Genomic DNA, 14,272 nt, shown 5'->3' on the forward strand with positions numbered 1-14,272 from the left:
TATTACCTTAAAGTACACAACTGTATGAGTCAGGAGATGTTTATGACGCTGTCCGGACAATGGATCCCTGCTCCAGAGACAACAATGAGTCCGGGTCAGATTTTCAACTTCTTCTCACTGCTAACGGTTAGCGTATTGAGAAATCCTGTCTTCTGCTGACAAACCAATAAAATAATCGAAGAAGCTTTAATTATTTCAGTGCACACCGAAGCATTTCCACGTGGCTGAAGACATCAGGCTCGAAACACACTGACCGCGTCCGAAAGCTCTATGATCTTTTTGAGGAAGCATTCCCTCCTAGCAATTCTGCCCCTTTAGGACCCCGCGTGATTCCATTGGCTGAAAAAACTCATTTGTATTTTTTTTAGCGCCTTATTACAATTCCTACAAAATCGCGTTATGATTTATAGTTAGAAGAACGTTGTTAACATTACAATTGATGTCTTTTAAATGTTTCATATAGTATATAAATGAGGTTATAGGTGGTGAGATCTACATATTGCTTGATATTTTGTTATTTAGATATTATATATTGTACCACTTTTGTACTGTGTAAAGTTAATAAATTCCTTATAAAGAACATGATTACTACATAATTGAATTATACATTAATATTATCATTTATAAGCCATGATTACTACACTTTTACTATAAAAAAAACTACATTTCGTAAGGTATGTTAATAACTTACAAAAATAAAAGTATTGTTTTTTTGTAAAGTAGATGATGACACAAAACATGAATATTACTTTATTATATTATTTTTGCAAGCTTTTGTTTAAAAAAAAATGTTGTATGCTTCTATTTTGTACAAATTAATTGCTAGACCGCTAACGCAGACAAGATATCGCAATGACAAATTTTGACCAGGCATTATTGCTAGGTACCAGTCTAGGTACCAGTCGGGGTCCTAGGGGGACAGAATTGGAAGGGGGGACAGAATTGCTCTTTTTTCTTTTTATTTATTTATTTATGAACAAATGTACACTTATACATGGTACTCATACTTGTTAACCAGTACAAAAAAAGCAAGGCGCACAAATCTCAGAAAATAAATTACATAAATAAAAAGAAATAAAAATTAATACAGAAACAAAAAATGGTCAATCATTTTCTAGAATGTCAAAGTCTTTTATCTGTCCAGCAAATTTACAAGCCCATTTGCTTTTCATATAATATAAAGAAGGAAGTTAGCTTTCAAGAAATTATTTTTTAAATACAGAAACCAGGGTTTGATTTTGGTTCATTTACATTTGTGAATAAAGAATTTACCTAAAATTAACATTGTGTTAACAAAAAACTCAGCTCTACTGTCAGTTAACAACATTCCAAATATTATATGGTCTCTAGAAAAAGCAGGCAGGGACAGTATTTTGGTTTCCAGCCAGAAGGACATGTTTTCCCAGAAAATATTTGAGTGAAAAAAAAAGATGGTCAGTTGTCTCTATATCACGTTGGCAAAAAAATATTATGGTCAAAATTAAATCTCAGTCTTAAAAATTTACCTGAAGGGTCTAAACCATTAAATATTTGAATTTCCTTTGCTTTTCGGTTGATCGCGTGGGCACCTGACGAAGTTTGACAGACAGTAGGCAATTTTTATTGAAATGGCCCCGAAAAGACAGCATGAGTCAGGATCTGACAAAAGAAAGAAGAAACCGCAAGATGATGCCCGTGCATTACTTGTTATAATTTATAATTTAATGAGCAAGTTAAATTGATATTTTACTGTTAAAAATGACCTTGCATAATATGCATTTTACAATAACTGATGCCAGCTAGCTGTTACTTTCTTTACTATCTTTCCTTGTATATCTTTAAATTGATAAAGTATTCAAAGTATAACACTGGGCTACCATTTAAACATTACAGTAGGTTAGTAAAAACACTTAGTGACCCCATACTTACTAAACTACCTGCTGTTTTTAACATAGCTAATAGTCAACATTGACATGTGAACTCATTTAAAGCAGTAATCCAGATCTGATCATCTGAAAAAGTGTGTATCTGTATCAGGGTGATGCAGTCTAATTATGCTTTGAAAACCAGGACAAAAGTGAGATATAAAATGTATTTAGTTGTATTGGTGGAAATATAACGAATATTTGTGTATGTGTGTATTTGGTAAATGTGGTATAGGCTGGGTGTATAGGCTAATCGAGAAGGAATTCATGATAAGGGAGATAGAGAGTAGACCTATTATCAGATCCACGCTCCGGAGCAGAGGGGGCGGTAATGCGCCTATAAACTGGATGCCGACCGCCGTTTAAGTAGAAGAATAAATAAGAAGACAAGACGAGAGAAATTTGTGAGGAGAAAAGACCCGATTTTCGCGTTTCTTTGAGGATTTTAAATAGAGAATCCTGCCTGCAATCAGAAGTACTGTCCGCATTTTTTCCGCGAGGAGGTGACTCGTTATTACTTCGGACTGTTTCATGTAAGTTTGGAGAATAGGGGCTACACAAATGTTTGTGATTTAAATAGGATGAGGTTTGTCAAATGCAGGTGTAAAGTACTAACTACTGTTGCTTTTAAAATGACGTTTTTATTTTCCTTTACTATATTATAACATCATACTTTTAAATCCACTACATTTCATACACATTGATATAGTACTTCATTACTTTAAATGTCTGGTAAAATGTTTAAACCTTAAAGTTTAAAACACACGAAACAAATCATGCTTCAATAGATCCTGCTAGAATACATTTTCTGAACATTTGTATGACTTGGTGGCTTTCATTGACTGTAGCCTATGTCTGTTCCTCTCGGGTTCACAGATGTAAGAACAAGTTTTGACATTCAGAATGTCACATTTCATGACTAAAAACAACTTCAGTTTGATACAGTTAAAGATAGCAGATGAATATTTACACCTTTTGCACTTAAATTTTTCTGATTGTGTAGTTTTTTTAGCGTGTTGTGATTCGACAGCAGCTTAGTTGGCGACTGTATTCCTGTGGAGGAGTTTAGATAAAACGTGACTAGTGAACACCAGCTAAACCAGCATCAAACCAGCATAAGCACCAGCATCCCATGTTGGTCATACCAGCAAGACCAGCATATGTTGTGTTTTGGTGCTGGTATGCTGGTGACCACCAGCATAGACCAGCATAATTTCCCATGCTGGTTTAATGCTGTTTTTTTCAGCAGGGTGGTCTCTCACTGAGTATGTTTACATGAACACTAAAAATGCGATTATTTCTAATAATGCGAGTAAGGACTTAATCGCAGTTAGATGTTACCATGACTGGAGCTAACCTCTTCACTCCTGTTTACATGCAGTTTTTATTTTATGATTAGTCACACATAGCCCAATACAGAGCACAAGTGATGAACTCATATATGCTGTCCACTGTTTTCCATTACTTCTTTAACCCTTAAACAGGCAAGAGTGGAAAACGATGAGCAAAAAATCATTTCATGACATTTTTTGTATCATCTGGACTTATGTAATAGATATTCATTGGAATTTTTAAAATATTTGATATATTCAGGATTTTATGAGTTGTATCTCCCGGGATACATTGCCCTATTAAGGTATAAAAAAGGATTAAGTCATCAAAATTTATTTTTTATTTGCAGCAAAAATTATGTGATTCTGACTTCCTCTCTTGCTCTAAAACAGGCCATATATATTTTTTCATCCATTTTAAACAGTGTAAACAACAGGTTTACTAGTAACATTGCATGTAAATAACACAACTAAATGTAAGTAGGCCTAACTAAGAATGAGCAGTTTTTAAATGTCTTCATTGGCTTCGTTGGTACTTTTTCTGCTCCACCTGCAAAAAAATATATATTTTAGATAATACTAGTTTGGTAAATTATTTAAGAATTGATTAATTTTGCATACTACCTGAACTACCCCTCAATGTAAACTATATGTGTCTATATGTGTTTCATGCAGAGGCCTCTTATTGGTTACAATTTAGAGGAATGCATGCCTAGCATGAGGAAAATTACCTACATTTCTTGATTCTAATACACCACTGCACTGTCACAAAAAATTTCATCTTCATCACTTTTCTCAAAATCTGAAGAATTCATTGGTATTGGCTCTATAACTCATATTCCCTATCATTCCTTATACCATAAAATTAGCTGTTGTGAAGCCGCGAAAGAAAATATCCAGTTAAAATGCTAAGATGTAGTCACCTAAATATACGAATATCAGTTTAACCTGCAAATTTGATCATTTATTACATTTTTTCAACTCAAAATACAAAGATAGGCAATATTGTGGTTAATCCCTTTTTTATACCCTAATCAGGCAATGTATCTCAGGGGATACGTATATTTCAAAATGTGCTAAATAACAATATAAATAACATATAACCGAATTTTCTTCTTCAGCACCTTAAGACAATTAATATTAGCAGTATTAATATTTTTTTTAAAGAAGAAAAGTAAGATTAATATTCATTTACTTACTACAAAATCTGAGTGTCCTGCAAAACCGGTGGCCATGTTGGATTTAGGTCGGGCTGACCAATCGATAAACATTTTTTTGAAGCAAATAATGTTATCCACATATTCAAGACAGACCAAGGTTTGATAACTGATAGAAGGATTTGATTGAAAAATCTTTTTTATGCCCCAAACAAGACACTGAAGAGAGCGTATCCCGTGGTGCACGTTGCCTGTTTAAGGGTTAAATGACAAACATGTTGTTATGGACACATTTCATTATTCGGTGCCGTGATAAAGACAGAAGTATTATGTTATTTGTTTTTTTTACGTTATTTAAGGTTTTTTACGTTATTCAGGAAAAACGTCCTAATGTCAAGTTTAAAACAAACTTAAGATGCAGTATAGATGCGTTTAAAGGTGCATTTACATGGATGCATGCTGTAATTAAAAATGGCGTATCCCACCTCTTTTAATATGATTATACGTACTGCGATTATAAACTTATTCGCATTATTTTTTATCAATGTATTGCGTTTACATAAGGTAAAGTATAATCCCAGTTTTGTCAAAATCCCATTATAATCACATTATGAGGGTGCATGTAAACAATGTCATTGTTTGTGCCCGTGCGTGGGGCAGATAAATACCTGCGCAAAATACATGCAAGCAGTGATGTGCACAGAAGGGTTATGTGAATGTTTGAACTGCACACACGACAGATCAAGCAATGTGATTGGCATGTGAGAGGGCTCTCCCAACTAACAACAACTGGTTCCCAGAATGTTCTGGAAACATTCGTATTTTGTTTCCACAACGCTCCCTGCTGGTTACCCAGAAAAGCGGGCATTTACTGCGCTTCCCTGGGAGCTTTACCAAGTTGCCTTACTATGCTTTCACACCGGCAAGAGCGTCAATTGAAGCTCTGGCTGCTCTACTAACGACGCTATAAAAAAGGTGAAGTGGACGCTCTGACGCTCGAATGCATTCTCTGAAATCCTCTCAAGTTGAGGTTTCCGCCTTCCGATTGGTTGACACTGAACCGTGTCATAGCTCATTACCCTAAAGTTGATCTGATTTCAACTCTCCTCGACGCTCACACCGTACATGACGCGCACACTGCTGCATGACAGAGCTCATTGAAAATTAATGACTTATGGCTACTTTGTCGCTGTGGCCGGTGGTGGTGTGAAGGCACAGTTAGTAAAGGCCATCCATTATAAAAGTTTTTATCTGGGAAGGTTCTTGGGAAGGTTCTGGGAAGGTTCTCTTTAGGTTATAAAATGAAACCTAAAAATAACCTACAGGGAACGTTCTGGAAGGAGGGGGAAACCTAAGTGCTTGCTCATGGATTGGGGGCAATATTCATTTTTGGCGCGTTTTTTTTTTCAGCACAAAACCGATAATGCCATTTTTTGCTAAAAATTTTCGACGGACACAATTTCGGTGCACCCCTACCCAGGCTTATGCACAATTCAGAATTGAATTGAGAATGACTCCTTAATTCCAATTCAATTCTTGAATTTGAATGGAATTTGAATTGATGTCAAAAACAGGGCCTAGATTTACAATTCGAATTTTAAATGAATGAAGCAGAATTGCAAATTCAATAGAAATTCAAAGAAATTCATATACATATTAAGCAGTAAGTGAAGTGTTAAAAATGAAGCTTTCGGTATATGTCAGATATGTTTGCATAACATGTTCTATAAATTATATTCGTTAGAACTACTTGTACAGATTACATTAAATGGTTGACAAACAATTTTCCAAAGTAACTTTCCTAACACTGAATGTATGTGAGATTCTTTCTGTTGTGTGACTGTGGAATTTCTTTGAATTGCCATGAATTTAATTTCACTTCCTGTCATTTGAATTCCAATTCAACTTCCTGTATGGCAGAGTCAATTCAATTCAAATTCCAATTCATGAATTGAATGGAGGCCAATTCTGAATTGTGCACAAGCCTGCCCCTACCTCTTTGATTGTTAACTGACAAAGCCTCTCTAAAATCTCCAGCCACACCCATAAAGTGATTGAGACCTTCAATGAAGCTCCTCCTACAACAATCCACCAATAAATGCTGGAGTCAAACACACAGAGAAATCACTCCATGTGTGACAACTGAAATCTTCATGACATAATGTTGATGCTGGTGAAAGAGGAGCTTGAGAAGATGACAGATCCACAACCATGCAGAATAAAAAATGAAGATACTGAGGAACAAATAGGTTGGTGTCTATTTTTCAATCTTCATCTTTAAGGGGTTGAGGAATAATCATAAAAACATTGACATTGAGGAACGTGAGAGGGAAATAAACTCCCTGCTGAAAACAACAGCATACCAGCAAGACTAGCGTATGTTGTGTTTTGGTGCTGGTTTGCTAGTGAACACCATTCCGCATTCCCATGCTGGTTTGATGCTGGATTTTTCAGCAGGGCCAAAATCCATGAGATGATAACTTTCTGCATCTATAATAGATTCAGTAGAATTCGATTTTTAGTAGAAAGAGTTTTATCCAAAACAACCTTTTAATTTCAATTTTATTTATATAGCGCTTTCACAATTGTTAATTGTTTCAAAGCAGCTTTACATTAATAGATTTAGGGAAAAACAGAATAATCAATAGATAATATAAGAAGCAGAATACAGTGGCTAAGAATAAAGGGTAGTAGGTATGTAACGTTTACAGTGTAGTGCACTGCTAAGTAAAGCCAATGTTGGCTGACTCTCCGGGGATAAAAAACCCCCTAGGAGAAAAACCCTGTGGCAAAACTCCTAGGAGGAGAAAAACCCTTGAGAGAGATGCATATAATTATATATAAACACGATAGGGATATGAAACGGGTAAGTGGATTAAACTGGTTCATCCGGTGGTCATTGGTCAGGCATCTGCTGGGCATCACGTTGAAGGACAGCCAGTAGATCAGTGGTTCACAGCATCAGGAACTGGGTCTGTTTGTCTCATTGTCCTCGGGGTCGAGGACGAGACAGGGAGAGAGAAACAGAATCCTATTAGCTTAGGGGCCGTTTGCACGTAATGCAAGTGTCATACAGTATTGTGGTTTTAAATCCGCTCGGTTCCAGACAGGCTACCTATTGCGGCAATAACATATTACCCAGATGAGTTATGTGAATGCTTTGTTCGGGACAAACTAACTATTGAGGGAAAACTATTTAGAAAGAAAAGGTTGATTTTTGATTGGTCTAAAGTTATTAAGATCTCCCTGGTCAACGTGTGTTTTTTAAGGAGCGGTCTAATAACTGCTAGTTTGAAATCTGTTGGAACGTGTCCTAATTCTAGCGATGAGTTAAAGATATTTAGTATTGGGTCTGACATTACAGGGAATACGTCTTTAAGTAGTTTTGTGGGAACATGGTCTAATATACAGGACGATGATGTGGATGATGTTACTAATTTAGAGAGCTCTTCTATTGTAGTAGGTTTTAATGACTCAAGATGTTCGTATGGTAATCTAGTGTTAAATGTGTCCACCTTCAGTGGATTGAATGACTGTGATCTCCATGCAATTCTCTACTAGAGTTAAACTACAAGAGCAGATATTGACAATAGAAATGACATAATGTACTTCACATGAAAGATAACAAATAACAGATACATGACATGTTGCTTTTGTCATACAATCTCAAATGTGTTTTGTCACTCTGGTTTATCAATATGAACTATTTTCTGTCTTCATTTTAGATATGGTAGAAGTGAAAAAGGAGAGTCAAGCTGAAGTGGATGAGAAACATCAGATTGTAAAAATAAACCATAATGTTTCACTGAAAGAAACTCTGAAGACAGAAGACATAAAGTGTGAAACGAGTTTCCGAAAATGTGGTCGCCCTGCAGATCACAAGAGGACTCACAGTGAGGAGAAACCTTTCGCATGTCAACAGTGTGGAAAGAGTTTCAGATCTAAAAGTAAACTTGAGGCTCACCTGAGAACTCACAGTGGAGAGAAACCTTACACGTGTCATCTTTGTGGAAACGGTTTCACAGTTGAATCTAGCCTTAAGAAACACATAAGAATTCACACTGGAGAGAAACCCTACATGTGTCAACAGTGTGGAAAGAGTTTTAAAACTTCAGGTGACCTTACGAGACATGTGAAAATTCACACTGGAGAGAAACCACATGTGTGCCATGAGTGTGGAAAGAGGTTTACATCTAAAAGTAAACTTAAGGCTCACATGAGAATTCACACCGGGGAGAAACCTTACACATGTCAACAGTGTGGAAACAGTTTCGCAGTTGAATCTAGCCTTACGAAACACATGAGAATTCACAGTGGAGAGAAACCTTACACGTGTCAACAGTGTGGAAAGAGTTTTAAATCTTCAAGTGACCTTACGAGACATGTGAAAATTCACAGTGGAGTGAAACCACATGCGTGCCATGTGTGTGGAAAGACTTTTACATCTGCATGTAACCTTAAGAAACACATGATGTCTCACACTGGAATGAAACCGTTTACATGTCTTCAGTGTGGAAAGAGTTTCAGAGATAAAAGTAACCTTGAGATTCACATGAGACTTCACACTGGAGAGAAACCTTACACATGTCTTCAATGTGGAAAGTGTTTCAGAACAAAAGCTAACCTTGAGATTCACATGAGACTTCACACTGGAGAGAAACCTTACACATGTCCTCAGTGTGAAAGGAGTTTCACAACAAAAGCTAACCTTGAGATTCACATGATGCTTCACACTGGTGAGAAACCGTTTACATGTCCTCATTGTGGAAAGAGTTTCACAACAAAAGGTATCCTTGAGACTCACATGAGACTTCACACTGGAGAGAAACCGTTTGCATGTCCTCATTGTGGAAAGAGTTTTATGTGGAAATCAAGTCTTAGAAATCACCAGCGCTTACATTCTGAAGAAAAGACATTCAACTCTTCTGTGCAGTGATGAGTTTATTATGACATTTGAATCAGAAGATACACACGAGTGGTCATGAGTGGATATGTAAAGTCTTACCGTGAGTTCACACCAGCTGCGTCTGAGGCGTTAAAATCGCGTCTAGTTTGCCGCTTGAACATTATGGGGCGCTTTCCCAGACAGGGATTGGACTCGTCTTAAGCACTATTCGGACGGGATTAGTTTTCCAAACAACGTTTGAGTTTCAACGTGTCCCCCAGGACGTCTGTGATTTTATGCACCGATCTGGACGGGATTAAAATGATGCAGGCTATTCTAGAGATGGGAGTGTCTGTTTCATGCATTTGGGCGTTGCCGTAGCACGTGCTCTGGATACGCGTGATTGTAATGTTTAATATTTTGCTTTAAATGTAAAATTATGACAGAACATGTAATTTATTAATTTAATTTTAAGAAATCAAAATAAAATATACAAATCCTACTAAAGTAACGTTAGCCTACGTGTTTTATATAACTGTCTGCTTATAATAAACACAAAGAAATGAAGAAATAATGATTAATAAAAATGTATTATCTTTATTAATTAACATTACCATTCCGGAGCTGAACATCTTTGAACGGAGTTTCTTATAACGTTAATGATATTACAGTGGCCAGCCTTAACAGTGTATGATATTCAGCTCGTCTTGATTTAATTATTTTATTTTGCTGAATGCGAAAAAACATTAATATCTGAATGAATGGGACTCAATACATGGGAAATACAATATACGCGCATTATTAAGACCTTACGGCAGATCACGTTGGCCAAAACACGACAAGAACCGCATTTTCAAAAGATATTGCGGGCAAACACAGACATTTGCATTCGGACGGGATTAAAAAACAGTAGGTAAATTGCTCTGGAATTCTTACGGAGGTCGTCAGAGAAAAACACAGACATGGCCGATTCGGACAGGATTAAAAACACAGATGACCTCTGAGAAGCACGATTTTCTCAGAGGTCCCCCTGTAATACTAATCCCGGCCGAATAGGACTTTAGACTAAAACATTTTTAAGAGCTGTCCAAACTGAAAACAACTTGCACTAACATATCTTAAAATACATCAGTACCCTTTGTTTTGCCTCAAAATGCACAAGGCATGGAAAATGATGGTTTTATTTCATAATTAATCTAAGGCCTAGTCCTGGATTAAGATTATCCCTGTCCGGGAAACTGCCCCTTTGATTTGACATTCGCAATCTAGCACTAAAGGTAAATCTAATCTTTACATTAGAGCAATGAAGTTTATTGACGATTGACCAATCAGTGATCTACTGTGTTTTCGCGTCATCAGCTTGGGTCGCTTGGAACCCCAACCGAGGTGGTATGAAAAAACGGGTACTACGTACTGCACCCAATGGAAAAGCTCCCAAAAGCAAGCTGACCCGACCCAAACTAAACCAAACCGTGGGGTACTATGCAATGGAAACTGATTGGTTATCATTTTGTTTCACGTGACTACAGCGCAAGTGTCCGCAACATTGTGCTCGAGGTTTCCCCCACATATCAGTAGGGGTGGGACAAAAAATGTATTCTTGGATGAATCGCGATTCAGACGTGGGCCGATTCTGAATCGATTCACAAATGTTAGTTTACAAAATAATAACATGACGTTATCATAACCAAAAGGCGTAACTCAACTGGGGGAGCAGTGCTGCACACGGACAACTTAAGAGAGCATGCACTGCACGTGTGCACAGTGGAGCTTACATGAGCAGAAGAGAAAGAAATAAAATCTAGAACAGCCCTGTTTGACATATTCTAAACTGCAAGAAAACAAGATACACTTTGGCATAGTCTTTCTCTGCCTTTTCTCTGTTCAGTGAGCAGCAGGGAGAAACAGCACATTTAATTTAATGACTCTTCTGGCTAGGGGTGGGCGATAAACCGGTTGACATTATTAACCGGTAGAAATTTGTCAACCGGTAGAGATTTTGGACTATCGTCTCTATCGAGGTTACGCGCCCACGTCACACTCCTGTTTGCGTGGTTATGGAAATGAAACGTTTGTACACGTTTTGAAGAGCCGCAGTTTTAAAACAAGTTATTTTAAGCCATTGAAACACAAATAACAGATCTATATGTGTGCGCTCTTTCTGTCTGTGAGGAGCGCGCAAGTCACGCAACCGCTGCTCTTTCTGTCTATGAGGAACGGACAAGTTGTGAAACCGCTGCTCATTAAGCTTGTGAGCATTTTCCCCGCTTTATTGGCCTTAAATACATATATGCGTCAAAATTCCCGCATTTGCAAGCATCCTCATAAACACGACCATTTAGGACTTAAGACAATGTGAACGGCTAAGAGAAAACGCATGTGAAACATAAAGTAGGGTCCGGACTTTGGTCTTAAAGGGGAAGTTTCCTAATTCTGTTCCTGTCTGTCACTCATGTTTAAGCATTAAGAGAAAATCTCTACCTACTTCTGGCTAATAGCTTTTCCCTAAGCCATCCGCTGACTGTTTAGATATAAACACATGAATATACTTCTGTAAAAATATGCACATAGTTTGTTTTTCAGTTGCTGGGTGTGCTGCATTATATAAATAACAGTAATACTGCCAATCACTGTGTATAATGATGATGCTAGACGCTTAACGTTAGTCAGTTCGTGGAAGTTAATGACGGTTAACATATAGAATTAATATGTCACGTTTAATTACTATTTTTACTGTTTTTAATGTCTTACAACAGAAACAGGACATATATGTATATAAGAATGACATTATTTATCCCTTAGTTGCATTAAAGTACAGTATATGACAGTTCAGAGACTAGTAGCAAAAGCGCAAATATTAACCTGGCTTTGAGAGCAAATGTGACGTAATGACGTCACAGATGTGCAAATTAGTACGTCAAGAATCGATTCTAAATCGATTCTGAATCGATTCATGAGGGTCCAAGCGATTCCCACCACTACATATCAGGTTTCTGATTTTAAATATTTAATATGTTGAATATTTCTGAAAAATTCACACTTAAGAGATGTTATGTGTTTTGATTGTGAAAACAGTTTTGATGTGTCAATCATTTCTTTATTACTGTGCTTCTGTTTCTTGTTCTTTTGGGGGTCTATATGATCCCAGACCCTCTTCAAATAGTTTAAAAACATATGCCGTGTTATTTTTTATTCTGATATTTCATGACCATTTTCCTTTACATCAGATCATTTTACAAATGTTTTTTCTTGATTATCGATTACATGTGATGCTGACCCCAGTAATAAAAGTTATTACTGCATGACCACCAAATGGATTTTCACAACTTTGAATCTGTTCAGCACACATAACACTCTGATCTTGGCATATTTAGATTTGTTATTTACTTGCAACAGTTTGTTCAATGTTAAATCACCATTAACAAGTCTTTGTCTTTACAGAATAAAACTTTAAAGTGGGAGCCTCATGCGAAGCATTCTGGGAACCAAAATCTGAAGGAAAAAGGTTGATGAGGATTTCTGGTTCCCAGAATGCTTCGCATGAGGCTCTTATTTTACACTGTAAAAAGTAATACCTAAATCTAACTTATAAAAATGTATGTTTTAAGTTGATTCAACTTGTAGCCTTTTTAAGTATAATAAACACTGTACTATTACTTAATACAAATGCAACAAAATTAAGTTGAGTTAACTAATAGTTCTAGTATTAGTTTAATCTACTTTTCTTGGTACAGGTATATTTTTTATGGTTTGTTGTTGTTTCCATAAACATTGGTTTAGACTTGATATTTCTGTGAGATGAGGGCACGAACTGTTTATTCAATCAACGCGCCCACCCAGTTTAGTTTTGGTCAGCTGTAAAGTGCGACATTCAGTATGCAGTCTATGCACAAGCACTCTTCTAAATCTCGAAGATAAATGAACATTAAACCCTTAAGTCTTTTTTTGTTTGTTAAAAACACACAAAATAGCGTTTAAATTTTAAATGTCACTGTCCAAATGCAGTCCCATGCAAAGCATGCTGGGAACTACGAGTCTACTGCCTAGTTAGCTATGTTTACTAAAATCATTCATGTAGTTTCAATATATTTTTTAATACAGTTTACTCGTTTTATCTTTGTTAAATCTACTAAGGAAAAACACTTTTTACATTGTAGTTTTATTCTGTAAAGATAAAGACTTGTTAAATCTTTAAAGACTGATACAGACCTACAGATTATTTTTTATAAAAACACATTTAGTAAGTAGTTTCTCCATCACACGCATTGCTCAACACAAGCGTCAATTTGATCTTCAGATGATAGCTCTGGATTGTCTGGAAAGAAAAATGTAGACATTTATGTTAAGTTCATATTTACTGAGAGTGAAATCAGGGTTTTGTCGCTTTTCTTAAAAGGTTTGTTTCATTTGTGCCAATAACCTCAAAGTAAAAAAACACTCAATAGTGTTAATAGAGCTGTTAACAGACCAATCAGTCTTCATGAAATGTTTTTGTTTCAGTCACATCAATGTAAATAGAGTCGTTGATAAACCTCATTATTTCAGACCAATAGTTCACATTTACACCCAATTCATTACAGTGATCTCTTAAGATCTCAAATGTTTGTGATTTAAATAAGACGATGCTTGTAAAATGCAGTTATAAAGTACTAACTACTGTTGCTTTTAAAAGGACATTTTCAAGTATCTACTTTGTGTTTTTCTTTTACTATATTATGTTTTCATACACACAAAATGTTTGAATACTATGATTTTACTGCATGTATTAAAAAGATGGCTATAACATTTGTGTACTTTTTACTTTTTTGTACTGAATTTCTTTAATATATTTTCATCTAATGCCACATCCACAATATATTTTAAATAAAAAATACTTCGTATTCAAATAAACGTAATACTACTAGACAAGTAGTAAGCATCTGTATTGCTCCTGCATTACATTATATAAACAGTTTTTATGTTAATGAACTACACTAGACATCTATCAGTTAATGT

General features: G+C 36.1%; 4 protein-coding genes across 7 annotated transcripts in view; 2 read left to right on the top strand and 2 right to left on the bottom strand.

Annotated features, from left to right (window-relative positions):
* The window catches only part of LOC129422537 (uncharacterized), a 681,876-nt gene extending 667,826 nt beyond the window's left edge, over positions 1-14,050 (top strand). The window contains exons 1-3 of one of the 3 annotated variants that reach the window (XM_073856561.1): positions 2,296-2,437; positions 6,430-6,641; positions 8,118-14,050. In XM_073856561.1, the coding sequence (XP_073712662.1) occupies positions 6,554-6,641; positions 8,118-9,328 (1,299 nt within the window). In that variant the 5' untranslated portion in view covers positions 2,296-2,437; positions 6,430-6,553 and the 3' untranslated portion in view covers positions 9,329-14,050. Of the gene's footprint in view, positions 1-2,295; positions 2,438-6,429; positions 6,642-8,117 lie in introns of those variants that run through there. The other 2 variants (XM_073856563.1, XM_073856562.1) reach the window with 2 other exon arrangements.
* Positions 1-14,272, bottom strand: part of LOC129422851 (uncharacterized) — a 469,570-nt gene that overhangs the window by 88,616 nt on the left and 366,682 nt on the right. The gene's annotated exons all lie outside the window — the stretch shown is intronic.
* The window catches only part of LOC129422214 (uncharacterized), a 240,539-nt gene that overhangs the window by 10,439 nt on the left and 215,828 nt on the right, over positions 1-14,272 (bottom strand). Inside the window, exon 1 of one of the 2 annotated variants that reach the window (XM_055177998.2) lies at positions 7-299. The exons of the other annotated variant lie outside the window; for it this stretch is intronic. The gene's annotated coding sequence lies outside the window, so the exon portion shown is untranslated. Of the gene's footprint in view, positions 1-6; positions 300-14,272 lie in introns of those variants that run through there. 2 annotated transcript variants of the gene reach the window in all.
* The window catches only part of LOC129436901 (uncharacterized), a 36,848-nt gene continuing 24,877 nt past the window's right edge, over positions 2,302-14,272 (top strand). The window contains exon 1 of the mRNA XM_073857936.1: positions 2,302-2,437. The gene's annotated coding sequence lies outside the window, so the exon portion shown is untranslated. The remainder of the gene's footprint in view (positions 2,438-14,272) is intronic.

This window comes from Misgurnus anguillicaudatus, chromosome 19 (genome assembly GCF_027580225.2).
Source record: "Misgurnus anguillicaudatus chromosome 19, ASM2758022v2, whole genome shotgun sequence".
Taxonomy (NCBI): Eukaryota; Metazoa; Chordata; class Actinopteri; order Cypriniformes; family Cobitidae; genus Misgurnus; species Misgurnus anguillicaudatus.